General features: G+C 44.7%; 1 protein-coding gene across 7 annotated transcripts in view; it reads right to left on the bottom strand.

Annotated features, from left to right (window-relative positions):
- PTPRB (protein tyrosine phosphatase receptor type B) overlaps positions 1-16,457 on the bottom strand; it is a 110,357-nt gene that overhangs the window by 4,304 nt on the left and 89,596 nt on the right. For 5 of the 7 annotated variants that reach the window (XM_036298465.1, XM_036298466.1, XM_036298468.1 and 2 more), the window contains 6 exons: positions 16,021-16,097; positions 14,250-14,384; positions 12,934-13,056; positions 12,578-12,741; positions 10,510-10,645; positions 2,947-3,067 (listed from right to left, as the gene is read on the bottom strand). In XM_036298465.1, coding sequence (XP_036154358.1) covers positions 2,947-3,067; positions 10,510-10,645; positions 12,578-12,741; positions 12,934-13,056; positions 14,250-14,384; positions 16,021-16,097 — 756 coding nt within the window. Of the gene's footprint in view, positions 1-971; positions 1,136-2,946; positions 3,068-10,509; positions 10,646-12,577; positions 12,742-12,933; positions 13,057-14,249; positions 14,385-16,020; positions 16,098-16,457 lie in introns of all 7 variants that reach the window. The other 2 variants (XR_004965917.1, XR_004965918.1) reach the window with 2 other exon arrangements.

Raw genomic sequence — 16,457 nt, 5'->3', positions numbered from 1 at the left:
TATACTAAGCACCACTGAGTCTTTTTACAAAAATTAACGGTATGTGATATTTATGGGCATTTACGTAAAAATATTGGCATTAGGTCCTTTGATGAGGAGTATAATCTGACACTACAATCTTCTTTTGATGGGAAAACCAAGTATGACCGGCATAATTTTGACTTTTCCAGGAATGCAGACAAAGACCAGTGTGTGCAGGTCGACCAACACATCTGTGACGGTAAGGGCACGCGTGTCCATGCTCCACACTGTGGCGCAGTGAACAACCCCCTATCATTACGGATGGTGCTCACAGTTTGATTACATTTACAGGCAGGCATCCAGGTGGCATTCCTCTTGATGTAAGAATTCATCACTTCTCTTCACACCCTTCTCTACCACAGCCCGCCACACTGCAGCCTGGCCTTGCACTGCAGCCCCTGAGCTGACTACTTTGGCTTGAGCCTCTGGCAGGAGAAAGGGGCGAGAGAATCCACTTTAGGCACAGCCATCGCCTTCAGCTTCCGTGCTACTTAATCCCTTCCCCCTTGCCCAGTCCTTTTTTTGACTGTCCTATTTGTCCAAATAGCATTTGGATCATCTTTGGATCCCAAGATTCATAGGACAGCAATGCAGCAAAGCCAGCACGCTATGTGCTCTCCCAGCCCGTCCTTTCTCCTGTTCAGTAAATATCAAAACTGCCAAAAACCAGGGCCCAGGGGATCGCTTCTGCAGCCACATCCACACCCGTTTACAGCAGTCCTGTCATACAGGTTGGATTAGTTTATGTAGAACAACCCATGGACACTTTGGTGTGGAAAATAGTATTATATAAAGCTTAATATTAAACATTATGAAAAAATACATATTTACAGAAGAAACTACAAAATACAGCTATGTACAATAATATCTGTTACTTTTAAATTACATAAATTCTTTAAAATTCTCCAGATTAATAAATTATACATAGTATCAATAGAAATAGTTGGCACCTCTGTAGGGCATGAAGCGAGTTAAAAAAAAATCACACAGTGAATAGCTTTTCTCCAGGATAGCTTCGGGTGCATCCTCAGTGCCTAGGATAGCCCGCATCTGAAAGGAAGGACACTGTAATCAGAGTCGGTAGCAGGGCACGTCACAGTTGCTTGCTCTGCTTCTGAAAATTACAAATGGGAAAGACCAGTGAAAGTGACTAAAACTCAATATAGTTTAAGGTGAGACGAGCCCTGTGGGGGCCTGGTCATTCCATTCAGAACCATCTCGAATTGGAAAGGACTAGTGATTCTGGGCCAAGCCCTGTGGTTTCACAGATGAGCCCACAGGCCTAGAGAGGAAGAATGCCTGAGGGTTACACAGCTTGTTAATGTTATTTATCCTCGAGCTAGGACCTGAATCCTAACATTCAGATGCCTGGTAGCTGTAGCATCCTCAGCTTCCTTCAGAGCACCCAGGATTACTCTAAAAAAAGACTCTTGAGCAAGTCAAAACAAGACAAAGGGACCTCCCAGCTCCCTCCTTCCTGGAGCTTCTTAAAGAACCTGACATGCAAAAACCTTAATTTACTATACAGATAAATTAGGGGGTAATTATTTACAATACAAAAGGGTTATCTGGTTACAAAGGACTCCTTTAAATAGCAGTTCTTTCTTGTATTTGTGCTTTACAGTTTACCAACCATCGATTTCACATACTGGCTAATGGGTGGGTGCAGAGAGTGCAGAGAACAAAACAAAATTGAAGATCATTTAGAAATGGAGATAAAATAGCTCTGAAATAATGTTTTTTGTTGTTTTTTTTTAAAAAAAAGGTCTGATGTGTAGACGCTGTCCCTGTGGCAAGGACCTGAGACCTCTGCCACCAGCTCTGTGAGTGAGCCTCCAGCCCCTCCCTTCCCCCCCAACCCCCACCCTCCAGAGGCTGGTAGACATGGCCAATGTCTTGACTGCAACCTCATGAGAAACCCTGGGCCAGAACCACTTTGTTCAGCCCCTCCCAAATTCCTGACCTACAGAAACTGTGAGATAATAAATGTTTGGGCTAATTTGTTAGGTGGCAACAAATCACGAATGCAATGATTCCGTGTGCTGAATGAAGCTTTAATGATGGTCTGCAGTGGGAAGAAGCATGCAGACCCTTCATTTGTCAAGTAAGTATTGTCTGACCAAAGCAATGCCTTATAAAGTTTATATATTTTTCCTACTGAATTTTTTATTGAAAAAAAAGTTACATGCTTGTTCTAGAAAGTTTAAAAAACCATAAAGTGAAAGAAAACCATATATTATTTTATTGGTCAGAGAAATTTATTTTACTATCATGGTATATTTTTTTCAAGTCTCCCCTCCCCCCACTATGTGTTGTTTACATTTCTCTTAAATTCTGCTTTTCTTAGTTATAAAAATATCCATGTTATTATATCTTCAAAAATATAGTTTTTTAAGACTGAATTGTATTCTGTTCAGTGAATGTACTATGGTATACTTAGTCCTCCATTATTAAACATTTAGTTTTTTTACTCCAACTTTAACTATGAAAAGCTTCATGCATAAATCTGTCAGTACTTAGGATGGAAGTAGAGATACCGGCTGACAAGATAAGAACATATTAAGAACTTTGATACATATGGGCAAGTTTTTCTCCAAAGGGATTTTACAATTTGAACTCCCAGTTGTGATTTCAAAGCATCCTCCCCAGCAGTGATCCTTAGCACTTAGAAATGTTAAGCAGAGTCTTTAATGGAGGGCACCCCAGGCCAGGTAGGAAGAGCAAGCAGTGGCATCAGTGTTACCTGTGGGAGTCCCCTCCCCACTCCGCCTCTCTCCCCTGCTGCCCTCTGGGAGGGCTTTCTCCGGCCTTTGGGTAGAGGAAGACATAGTTGGTGCGTGTTGGAAGAGCTTTAAGTCTTCAGTGGTTTCCGGATCAATTATATCTTGATAAATGAACCTGTAAGTTAATGGAGTAAGATCCTACCTCTGTGATACTCTGGATTCACATTTTCGTAGATTGGAAACAAGGGGTTTTCCTGTTCGCTCCGTAGCTTCCTTGCTCTGAGGACATCTCTTACACACTGATGTAGGTAGACATACTGACACTGTGAAAAGCAGAAAACACATCAGAGAAAGGCAAGTCCTCAGTACCAAAAAGATGAGAGATTATCACAAAACAAGAACAGTACTGACATCCTGTAAGATTAGCAAGTTTCTTGATCACCACTTCACTAGTGGTCTCTACTACATAGAAGAGTGACAGCATTCTATTACCACTAAGATGAGAATGATGATAATGGGCCGAGAGGTGGTGTTCATTCCTTTTTCTTAAATGCATACAATACATATTTATAGAGTATGTTTTATGGAGGCCAACTACTATCTCTGGCACATGGTATATTCTCCACAAATATTTATTAAATAGATGAATTAATGCCAAACACCGTGCTATACATTTTACATGTATTATTTCATATTTTGACAACTTGTGAAGTAGATATACTCATCCATATGAATGAAGACTCAGAGAAGTTAAGTAACTTCTCCAAGGTCACAAAGCTAAGAAATGGAACCCTAGGATTTGATCCTGAATTGGCCTCAAACTTCATGTTCTTTTCACTATACCAGTTTTCTTAGATGAATCCTAGTTCCATTATATTATCTAATGACAAAAGCACGTCACTGTGTATTCTGCTGTTTTATTTCCTTTCTTTTGGGAGTATAGTGAGAAAAAGGAAAGGTATACAATAGACACCAATGGGACTATCAGCTTTTGAGGGCAAGTTTAGTGTCTTATCTGTCTTGATTCTCTCAGCATTTGAGTCAGGCTCATGGAAGAATCTCAAAGACGTTGGCTGACGGCAGAGAACTACAAAGGGTTACAGTAGGGATAGCCGCTGTCAACTATCTGAGAGCTAACTATTTCAAAAACAGAAACAAATATAGATGAGTCAGTGTTTGGTGACTATAAAGACACCATGAAGACCTCATAGGACAGTGATGGCGAACCTCTGACACACGTGTCAGAGGTGACACGCGAACTCATTTTTTTGTTAAATGGCATTTAAATACATAAAATAAATATCAAAAATATAAGTCTTTGTTTTACTATGGTTTCAAATATCAAAAATTTCTATATGTGACACGGCACCAGAGTTAAGTTAGGGTTTTTCAAAATGCTGACACGCCGAGCTCAAAAGGTTCGCCATCACTGTCAGGGGAGATCAGTCACAGGCAGCTAAACTTGTGCAATGGGCCCCATTCCTTACCACCAACTGAGCTTTCTAATAAGGGAATGTATGTCCATGTAAACTTAGCACTTGGCCTTGGGCTCCCTTAATGACATAGCAACGGCTCCAGGGAAAGAGGAGGTCAGGAAGAGAGCACAACACCACGCCAGGGATGCTGGGCTCCTAGTCTGCATGCAGCTGGCCGAGGCTAAATCGTGAGGCTTCTCGGGATCTCAGTTTCTCCATCTGTCAAACAAGGAGGCAAAGGTCTCCTCTACAGCTAACTTCCTTTACTATTATCCAGTTAACTACCATGTGTCCAGAACGCAAACCATCCCGCACGCCACGATAGACGCTTATGGCATACAAATGATAATACCCCACTTCAGGGGACACGACTTTGTGTTGCTGTCAACTAGATGGACCCCATGATCGAAGTGGTCAGCCTTAGAGTATTTCATAGGTTGAGACACCAAGTAAAACTATAAGATCTTCCCTCACCAACTATCTTTAAAGGTGAACAAGTATTTATTTTTATGGGTTGGCACTAGGCACTGCTCCTGATTGGAAGTTAGCTTGGTCAGCTACTCAGGGGCCTTCATAATGTAGGTCTAGTATAATCATTAGGACAATTCAAAGACACAAAACAATCATAAATGAGGCCTGTATTAATATTAACTATTCTCTGCCTTTCTGCTCACAAACCTTGCTCACTTGTAATGAGGGTTTTATACCACCTTGATCTTGAAAATTCCAGGAGGGCACTACCCTGAAAACAGTTGTTAGCATAGGCAGTCTCTTTTTGGCCGTCTTGAAAACAACCCACCAAATTATGACAGGCACCTGTCTGCTTCCTCCCATCCAGAGCATGATTCACATTTTAATTCTCCTCAGATATTAAATTACTTTGGGACCTGAGCATTCAGTGGTGAATGAGCTCTAATACCTCTATGTGATGCCTTATTAATAAATTCTTCAACAATGATACACCATGGGCTTTGAAACCAGTTAATATTCATTAATTTGCCTTGTCTTAAATATAAATTCTTTTCCCAATAGGATGTCCTTGAAAAATGGTTATGAATGAAACCTTCAGGTTGTTAATGTGCTTCATTCACAAAAAGTAGACAGTCTAATACATTAACCTCAATCAAAAGATAATTTTTTGCTCTGTTTAGCTAACGGGTAAAGCCTCAGATCCACTCCATTTTGCCAAAAGTTGTAATATTGGGTAATTTTTATAGAATTATACATAAGGCCCTTTCATGATCCATGAGTGCAGAGTTGAGCAGAGGGGCAAATAAGCATTGCAGGAAGTGGGAATTTTCTCTCTCTCTTTTTTCCCCCCATAGCAAATGAAATCCCAAACATCTCCAGATATTATCTGGTTTTGTGTCTTTGAATTGTCCTAATGATTATACCAGACCTACATTATGAAGTCCCCTGAGATATGTGAACAAATACCTATAAGGTGATAAACATAAGTCAGGATTCTATGTAAAGCTTTATACATAAGAAAAAGTGATCAGATTCACTTCTGGGGGATGGCGAGTATCAAGCTAGAGAGAAAAGGAGACATCTGTTAAGATTTTGAGCAAAGAAGTAGGACATTCCAAATGATGTAAACAGCATGAAGGTACACATACCACACTCACTGCTAGCGCCAAGCCAGCCTGCCAGGCTGGGCCTGGGCTCCGAGGCTGTAGGAGCAGCCCACCTCAGCAGAGTCCTAAAGCCAGGCAGATAATATCTGGATTTGTTTGGGATTTCATTTGCTATTGGGGGAAAAATAAGGGAGAGAGAAAATCCCCACTTCCTGCAATGCCGATTTCATCATGAACAGAGGAATCAAAGTTCATCCTGGCCCAGGGAGGGGAATGACCCTAAAACCATGGGGGTAGGTGGTATTATGACAGGAACATGGAGAAGTAAGCTGGGGCCAGGTTACAAAGAGGCTTGGACACACGGATAAGAGTTTGAACTTCATTTTACAAGTGATGGAGAGCTTTCTAAGATTTCTGTGCCAGGAGTTACAAGAGTGAGTTAGCTAGAGAACTTGGTTGTTGGCAGTGGTGATGAGGGGTTGTCTGGAGAGACGCTGGAGACAGCAGACTCACTGGGAAGCCACTGCAATATGCCCAGTGAGGGTTGGGAAAGGCTGGGCAAGGGCAGGGGCAGTGGGTGAGAGACTAGGACAGAGAGAAAGGTGCTGGCAGAATTGACAGGCCTCAGTGGCTGTCTGAATGTGAGAACTGTGGGAAAAGAAGTCAGACCCCGGGCTTAGGCGATCAGATGGAGGGCAAGGGGGACGGAAACACTGTCACCTGAAACCGAAGGGAGCGAGAGCAGCAGTGCTTTCGTTGTTATCACTGCAGTTTGTGTTTGAAAGACAGGTGACGAGTTGTTTGAGTCAAGATGACTGGAAGGCTTCCAGGAGGAACTGTCTGGCAGCCAGGTGCTTAGGGGAATGCTGGGAAAGGAGAATGAGATTTGGGAAACATGGGCGTGTACGGGAGTGAGGGCCATCACAAAGAATAAAGGTAGAGGCAGAAGGGCAGCGCCTTGAGGACAGAACCTCAGGGAAATCAAGCCGTGAAGAGGTATCCTGAGGAACGAGAGCCACAAAATCCTCAGAGAGGCAGGAGAACAGACTGGGAAAAGGAGCTATGTCCAAGAGAAGGAGGGCGAGCTTTGCACATCATGGTACCCCTGCCCTGGAAGTCACCCAGTGATATTTACAATAGGGAGTGCTCAGAGCTCTGGATAGGTGTGTGGAAGGGACACATGACCCCAGAGGCCTCTAACAATAACCAGGGAGTCTGAAAACACACACACACACACACACACACACACACACACCTTGAGACTACCTCAAAGGTGATAATCTTCTTTTCTTAAGATTACAAATTAAGTATTGGTTTGAGTTTGCAGAAGTGACAAACTAATAATGAAACATTGGCACTGACATTTTAGCAATGTAATTGTGAAATATTTGTTCATTCATTTAATAGACAAATATATATATATATTTTGAGGTGAGAGAGAAGAAAAACACGTTTCTGTCCGCTAGGAACTCGCAGTCTTATGGATAACTGATATGAAACTGTGACGTAATTCTGCCACCCTTCCTGAAATAACAGAGCTAGACAGTGGTCCTCAGTGGCTGCCCCAACCCTAAGTGAAAAGCTGATGGGGAGCGTGAGAGTGGATGTCACTGTCAATTCCATCGGCACTGACAGAGACTCACACAGACAGGAAGTCCTTCCTGACCTGATACAACAGGAAGTACTCATCACCATCCATCTGTGAAACACTGTGGTGGTAAAAAGGGACCTGAATTTAAGGAGCCTCACACTGGCAGACAAAGACTATGGGGAACAGATGACACATTACCACCAGGAAAATGCAGTCAGCCACATCCAGAATGTGGGAAAATCTACAGAACAAATGAACTGGTCTCTTTAACAAATATATGGCATGAAAAACAAATTAGAAGGAGGATCATTATAGATTAAAAGAGATTTAAAAGAGACCTCAACCAAATGCAATGTGTGGACATTGTATTCTAATGCAAACCAGGTATGGAAAGTCATTTTTGACATAATTAGGGATATTTAAACATTGACTGAATATTATATGATATTAAGGAACTATGATTAGATTTGTTAGGTCCGATAATGATACTGTGTAATTTTTAAAAGAGTCCATATTTTTAATTTGCACATTCACACACACACAGTATTTAAAGACGAAATGATGTGATAAGTAGAATTTTCTTTAAAATAGTCCAATGAAGGCATGTGAACCAGATATGTGGGATGTAGATGAGAAAAGAACACAGAATACCGATAATTGCAGAAGCTTGAGTTTGGGTAGATGGAATTTCATAATATCATCTTTCCTAGTTTTATGTATTTTTTTTTAAATTCCAGAATAAAATAATTGCTCTAATGAAAGCACTCCTGGGCCAGGACAGTGGTGGTGGGAGAGGATCCCTGGTGGGGGCACTGCCAGTAGGAGGCAATGACACCAGTGTTTTCCCAATGTGTCACGGAGTATGAGCTCCGCATGAGATTACCATGTGCTGCACAAGAAAAGCATTCGGGGTCAAGGAGGTCTTGGGATAGTGCATTTAAAAAAGCTCGGGGGAGCTCTGCTGCAGTACAGCTGCTGCGCGGTTTCCAGGTGTGCTGTAATCACGGACAGGAGCGTGTAGAACGTTCCACTTCTTTAACCATGGGAATTATTTTTTTAAATTACTTTTTAAAAAAATGATTTCAGAGAGAGGAAAGGAGAGGGAGAGAGAGATAGAAACATCAATGATGAGAATCACTGATCGGCTGCCTCTTACATGTCCCCTACTGGGGATTGAGCCCACAACCATGTGCCCTGACCAGGAATCGAATGTGACCTCCTGGTTCATAGGTCAATGGTCAACCACTGAGCCAGACTGGCTGGACAGGAATTATTTTTTTTTAAATAGAGGATTTTGATGCATCACTATGTTAATTGCAGCATTATTTGCAATAGTCAAGATATGGAAGCAGCCTAAGTGTCTACTGATAGACAACTGGATAAAGAAGATGTGGTACATATATACACAATCCTTGGCCATAAAAAAGAATGGAACCTTACATTTGCAACAACACGGATTGACCTGTAGAGTATTGTGCTAAGTGAAAAAAAAATCAGACAAAGAAAGACAAATACCATATGATTTCACTTTTATGTGAAATAAAGAGCAAAGTAAGTGAAAAACAAAACAGAAACAGACTCAGAGATACAGAGAACTAGGGTGCTGGGCTGATGGTTGCTAGAGGGGAGCGGGATTGGGTAAAAAAGAAGGGATTAAGAAGTATAAAATGGTAGTTACAAATAGTCATGGGGATGTATATCAGTAAATGACAGCACAGGGGATAGAGCCAATAACATCTGTACTAATAATAGAGGTCTATGCAAATTGTACGGGACGCCGTCATGTAAAGACCAATCAGGATGGGGTGGGGCCACAGCAGAGAGCTCTCAGCACGCCTGCGCCAGGGGTCCACATGGCGCGGAGAGGAAGGGAGAACAGATAGGCAGTTAGGGCGATCAGGCCAGGAGGGGAGCGCAGATAGGCAGTTAGGACAATCAGGCCAGGAGGGGAGAGCAGATAGGCAGTTAGGGGGATCAGGCCAGGAAGGGAGAGCAGTTGGGCTATCAGGCCGGCAGGGGAGCAGTTAAGTGCATCAGGCAGGCAGGCAGGCAGGTGAGCAGTTAGGAGCCAGTGGTTCTGGATTGCTAGAGGGATTCTAGATTGGAGAGGGTGCAGGCCAGGCTGAGAGACACCCCCTCCCCCTGCCTCCGTGCACGAATTTTGTGCCCCAGGCTTCTAGTTAGTAATAACTATGTGTGGTGTCAGATAGGTATTAGACTTACAGGGAGGTCATTTCAAAAGTTATATAAATGTCTAACCATCTGCTGTACAATTGAAACTTACATAATATGGAATGTAATTGAAAAATAAAAGAGTCTTCAAAAAAAGGTAAATAGAGGATTTTGCAGAGTTACCTAGGAAACAGAAGGGTAAGAGAACTTGGGCTTTGGAAGGCAATTAACTGGGAAATGACAGGCTTGGTCTGTGTGGGGACATGGCCTGGCTCAGAGGCTGTGGGCAGTGGACTTGCTGCTTAGGGCCCTGGATTCTCTAGAGCAGGTTCAAGTGCCAGTCTGGCCATTTCACAGCTGTTTATAGCCCAAAGCCTCTGAACCTCAGTTTTCTAGCCTGGAAATGGAAAATAATAACTCTCTTATCAGGTTATGGTGAAAATCTAATGAATTAACCTGTTCAAAAATGCCCTGCAAATGCCAAAGGACCACCAATGGATGCACTTATCCTTCCCAATCAATGTACACTCCTTTGGTGTTTCCAGAGTTGGGGGGGTGCAGCTAAGGGGGGGCTGGAGGAGAGAAGAGATTAGAATCTGTTTCCTCTTTACTAACTGAAGTTCTTGTGCTCACCCACCAGCCAATCTGAAAATGATCTTCAAGATGGCCTGGCCTTTCTCCCAGGTATAAGGCATTGATCACAATAATCTGTCTTCCTACCCACCCACCGGCAGAAGATGGGCAACCAGCTCAATGAAGATAAGGGTACACACCATCCTGAAGGTCCCTGAGATTTAAAATGACAAGTCCTAGACAAATTGTGTCCTCGTGCTCTTTCTCTTCCCAATGAGTCAGTTATTTCCCCTTCTCAGATTAGGGCCTCGGGCATTTGGGGGCTTTGGGAGGGAGGCATGGAGAGCGGTCTGTGTCCTTCCGCCTGTGATTCTTACCTCGGTCTGCACCATGTGAACCCTGTGAAGCCGTAGGTCATGCACTGCTCCATAGATGTCCACAGAGTCTTTGGAGTCTAACTGCTGGAGGATTCGGTCCAACGCGATGAAGGTTCCAGTTCTGCCCACACCGGCACTGGAAGAGATGGGGAAGGAGGGCCAAGCCTGTTTATTACATTGGCCTTTCTTTCTTTTTTTAAAAAAAATATATTTTATTGATTTTCCACAGAGAGGAGAGGAGAGGGATAGAGAGCTAGAAACATCGATGAGAGAGAAACATCGATCAGCTGCCTCCTGCACACCTCCCACTGGGGATGTGCCCACAACCAAGGTACATGCCCTTTACCAGAATCGAACCCGGGACCCTTCAGTCTGCAGACTAACACAACATCCACTGAAACAAACCAGTCAGGGCTACATTGGCCTTTCAAGAGGGCATCCAGAGACCAGCAAATCTTTCTTTTCCCTTCCAAGTTATGGGAGGTTATAGGAACATGTCTTCCTCTCCACATGCTCTCTCAAAGAAATGCAACCTAGAGCCCCAGCTACTACCTCTTTCCCTCACCTTTCCTACTCCCCCAGGGGTAGGTACTGCTCTGCACTTGGTGTGTATCATTTCCAGCCATGTTTTTATACTTCTCCTGCATCTATGAACAATATAATCATTTTATGTGTTTCAAAAATTTACTAAGATGATAACATGTTTCATGTAGTCTTCTGCCAACTTTTCCACTCAGTATTGTGTTTTGAGACTTATCCATGTCGTTACCCACACATATATACTTTCTCTTAACAACTCTATAGAGTTCATAAACCACTGCTAGTCCATCCACCACTAGTCCATTCCCTACTGTTAAAGGCACTCACATTCTGCTAAAGACCGTGTTGCTGTGAGAACCACTGGCACACATGCGGGCATTTGCTAGGGCTGATAAGTAGAGGTAGAACTGCGTATCATAGGGTGTGAACCCCTTCAACTTCACTAGGGATTGACAGTTGCTCCCCAAAGTGATTGCATAACCTGGGGATTTTTGCTGCACGTACTTCTAAGAAAAAGAAAACAGTTCTCCAGTGGCCCCGGGTGAACATGCCTGCCATTCCTCAGGAGGCAGGAAGCTCTGTACCGCACATTCCTATTAAAAGCATCAGGGTTCCAATGACATATAGAAGCAGGGCTCCTAGGGTGCTGGGCTGATTGGGAGACAGTGAGTGCCTTTGACATTTCTCACTGTAGCAATTTCTTGCTCCGTATTTATTAGTGCCATTCAGTTAGGACTATCAAAGTGTTGCTGCAAACATTAATTAGGTAAACACTAGGAGAGAGGAGAGAGAGAGAGAGAGAGAGAGAGAGAGAGAGAGAGAGAGAGAGAGAGAGAGAGATGGATTGCTAGGTTGATTTTATGGGCACACAGTAGTCTGAAGCCAAGAGAATTCAAGAGGGAACATAAATTTAAGAGCAAAGTTGGGTGCTACAGATGGCAGGTGCTACTCAACTGGGAGGGAGGGCTAGAGCAGGATCTTAAAGGACAGTTAGGGTTATTATAGATGGAGGAGAGAGAGAAGGCCATTGCAAGCAGTAAGAAGCGAAAGTAAACGTATGCCGTCTCCATTCTGGCTAGAGTGGGAAGGGGTTCTGGGAACTTGGCTGGGGGATGGAGAGCCTGGAAGTCGCATGAGGACTCTGCATTTTTGTACAAAAGGAAAAAGAGCAAGAGAACAATGGTTGTTTGTGAAGAAAGATCTAGCTGGGGAGAGGGAGGCACTGTCTTCCAGGCCCTGTTTTATTTATAGTTTGATATCGCTGGGCCCAGTGCCATGTGCCAAATAATCTCTGAGGGAAAGAGAAGGATGAAGAGTGAGGGTGAGAGAGAGGAAGGTGAGAGAGAGGACGTATGTGAAGAAAGCAGAAAAGGAGAGAGAAGTCAGTGAAAAGGAATGAGGTTGGAGAGAAGGAGAAGGGAGCTAACAACATCTGAGCCCAGACTCATCCTCCTCCCACCAGATCCCCTCCCTGTTGCCTTTTCCAGTCTCCCAGGTGTCATGTCATTGGCTCCGTGTGCCTGAGTACCTGCAGTGCACCACGGTGGGCCCGGCCCCGGGCGTCCTGTTGATGTAGTCCCTGACAGTCCTCACAAACTGGATCAGGGACTGGGTGGTCTCCGGGACTCCGTGGTCCGGCCACACCGTATAGTGGAAGTGGCGGATGAGCCTGTGTGTGTCGAGCTGCTCCTCCTGTGAGAGCAGAGAGGAAAAGAAGAAGAAAGATAAGGATAATAAGGCAAAGCTTCCAGCTTGACAGCTGTGCCCAACCAGGAACGCCTATGGGCTGCAAGGACAGGAGAGGAACCAGCAGATAGGCGATTCCCAGGTGACCTTCATCTTGCCAAGCTGGGTCATTAAATGAAATCAGACAAACCAACGCACACTGCATATCCTAAACTCCCGGATGGTCCACTCGGGCAGCACCGACTCTGAGAGCATCTGCAGGATGAGGTCCCCGTAGTAGAGGGAGTCCTGGTCCGCTGGCCAGTAATGGTCACACTTCACCTAGAGGAAAACAGACAGAAAAAAAAGTGAGTCCGGAAACGTGACTCCTCCGTGAACCTGAACTTTCGCTCCTGGAAAGGTCTTCCTGAGTGGGAATCCAGGATCAGCTGCTAAAGCCATTTGGCATCTGCTCTGCATTAACCTGCTCCTGGCCAGCGCTGAAGCCCAGCTGCCGCTGCCAGTGAAGGGGAGACACTCCTGGCGCGAGGAGCGAACCCCAACCTCTGGCTCACTTACCTTTCGGGCACAGAGGGTCATGGTTGAGGTTTCTCTCTAACTTCCTTAGCATTTCAGTTCCACTAGCAGGTAGGAACATCTTACAACGTTCCTTTTGAAGAAAGATCTAGCTGGGCAGAGGGAGGCTCTGTCTTCCAGGCCCTGTTTTGTTTATAATTTGATATCAGTGTCCTAACCTGGGCCCAGTGCCATGTGCCAAATGACCTTTGAAAATTCTGAACATTTATCTATGCTCAAAATTACATGGAGAAAGACAGGAGAAAGAGGATTATGAACATATATTATTGACCACAGGTAGTGGGCACTTTACAGGTAATCTCTCTTTCAACCCCCCGAGTAACCATATAACGTAGAGGAGTATAAGTGCGTTACAAGAGGTTTACTTCATTAGTCCAGTTAACTATTTTCCTTTGTATCTGTAGACACAGCCTAAAGTTCACGTCTCCTTTTTCCTAAAAGTAGGAGCAGAGCCAATGAGCCTCTGAGGAGGCTATTGAGCTAGGATATTTTCACCCACTCATTCTGCACCCCAGCAATACAGAATTCCTGGCAGAACCTCGTGGAAGCTTTCTCTCCTTCCCTCTCCTCAGGGCCTCTACATTCTGTCACCTCTGCCACTCCCACGCCTCGCCCACCCAGACACTGCCTCTCAGCTGTGTCTCCTCTCACCAAACACTGGAGGATGGAGCGACGGCTGGCCAGTTCATCCTTCTGTGTCAGGGCACTTCTGGTGTTCCCAGTCCTCAAATGAAGACACCTTGGACTGAAAGTTCAGGCCCAGGGTCCAAATCGGGCCTCACCTCACAGAGCCTTGCTGCACTGGGTGGTGTAATTCATTAACAGTGTTCTCTCTCATACGACCCTTAGCTTTGCAGGAGTTAACTTTGGATGGCGGGGAAGAGCTCCCTCCAGATGGCGGAAAGCAAAGCTGGAAGTCAGGAAGAGTGTTTACTCACTCGGCCCTTCTCCACACACTGGGTCACCATGACAATGTTGTGAACATTCTGTTCCCACGCCATTTTCCAGAAGTCGTCCTTCGTGCCAGGAAGAGGTCCCTGAGTAGCGATGTATTCTCTTCTGAAGTTGTTGCCCTGCGATGAATTTACAATATGGGCAGTCAGAAACAATAGGCCTCTTCAGAACCATAAACAAAGAGATGCGATGATATGTAGGTCTTGGCCAGGCCCCTGACGAGAAAAAGATACTAACACAAGTGTCAAGGCTTGGGAGCAGGAAGGACAAAGGCTGGAATGTTGAACTATTGTTAAGAGCCAAGTTCCTTTTTATTAGGCTGGGTCTATTCTAAAAGGCAATGGAGGGAGGACTCAGGTGATAATCTAGAAAACACTTAATCCACCATTGTGTGTGAGTGCGCGCGCCCGCGTGTGTAGGTGTGTCTGAGGGGCAGATTTTAATCAGGCTCTTTCCCTATTTAATGGAGAAGCTTGTAGTCATTTGAGAGAACTGACAGTGGAATGTTGGTAAGAGAGGTCATGCAAGGGGAACTTAAGGAAATATAAATCACTGTCTATTGAAAACCTATCTGATAACATGCTGTGAGCCAGGACTTTCCTAGATCTTAATTAATCTTAATCACAACTCTCTGAGCTAGGATATTTTCACCCACTCATTCTGCACCCCAGCAATACAGAATTCCTGGCAGAACCTCGTGGAAGCTTTCTCTCCTTCCCTCTCCTCAGGGCCTCTACATTCTGTCACCTCTGCCACTCCCACGCCTCGCCCACCCAGACACTGCCTCTCAGCTGGCTATTCCTTATTTACCCTCCAAGTCTCAGCACGTTGCCTGCTCTGCTGAGCTTTCCTCTATCTTCCTGTCTGCTGAGTGATGTTCCCCTGCTGTGGCAACGTCGAACCTCTTGCTACTCAGACAGTGGTCCTTAGACCAGCAGCCTGGGCTCACCTAACAGCTTGTGAGAAATGCAGAATCCCAGGTCCCGCCCCCACCTGCTGGATCAGAATCTGCATTTTAACAATGACGTGGAGGTGTGTTCCTCAGGGCATGGCCTGGTCATGTCCTGATGCCCCAACTCTCCTGGGAGTTCTTTGAGGGTCAGATTCTATCTTACCAGATTCCTGTGCATCGCTCAGTATTTGACTTATAGCCAGCACTTAGCAAGTAGTGCTCACTGAGTGAAAGAATAATTATTTGAGATCCATATTATTTATCCTCATTGTTTAGAAAAGAAAATGGAGGTGACATAACTTGTCCAAGGTTACAGAGTCCAGTAAAGGGCAGAGATGGGACTGAAACCTGGATTTGTCTGATCTCAAAGCTTCTTCCACTGTAGGGTGCTACAGGAAGTTAGCAAGTTGACAGCCAGAATCTGAGCCCAAGGGTTTGACATATCCTTGGAGCTGTGTCTGTGGTTTTCAACAATCCAAGTAACTTCAAATCAGCGTCCCTACCCAGTCAGCCTTAGCAGGGGAAGTCTAATGTCTTTAGGGAGCTCTAGTCTTGGCCAAGGGCTGCAGCGAGAAAATGACCCATGAGAATGCATCCTGGGCTCATTAAAATCTCTTGTGACTATAGCCATTGTGTAAATGGGCCTTCGCAGTGATTAAATGGACACCCTGTGTTTTATGGCAATCAGACACAGTCTTGCCTTCTAAAACCTGAGAGCAGTGATAGCATGTAGGAGGAGAGGTATCTCCGTGTGGTCACCCATCAAAGCTTCATTGGGCACGACAGCCTAGTGGTGCACTCACAGGGATGTAGCTGGCATTGATGTAGTCGGAGCATGGGTCGTCATCGACATTGGACAGCTTCACTCGAGAGGTATCATCTGGAAGGAAGTTTATTGAGACAGATTTGCCACTGAGTCTTAAGGTGATTTTCCTACGGTTTATGGAATGCTGATCCCACAAGGGCCCCACAAGGAAGACTCCTCATCTCCGCTTTGCAGACGAAGCTCAGACAGGATAACTTGCCCCAGGTTGCATAGGTGGTTCATAAACACACAAACGACCAAATGCCTTCTGCAGTCCCCTCTGCGCTTTCCTTTGTAACACTACTTGTAACACTATGACGTTCGCCCAAGGAGTGGCCAGCTCCCTCACACTGCTGGAATGAATACAATGCAAAAAAACTGTTGCTTCAGCTAATACAGCAGTTCTCAACCTGTGGGTCACGACCCCTTTGGCGG

The sequence above is a fragment of the Myotis myotis genome, unplaced genomic scaffold (genome assembly GCF_014108235.1).
Source record: "Myotis myotis isolate mMyoMyo1 unplaced genomic scaffold, mMyoMyo1.p scaffold_m19_p_3, whole genome shotgun sequence".
In the NCBI taxonomy this organism is placed as follows: domain Eukaryota; kingdom Metazoa; phylum Chordata; class Mammalia; order Chiroptera; family Vespertilionidae; genus Myotis; species Myotis myotis.
Note: the sequence above shows the minus strand (reverse complement) of the source record. Positions and strands in the feature narration are given on the sequence as shown.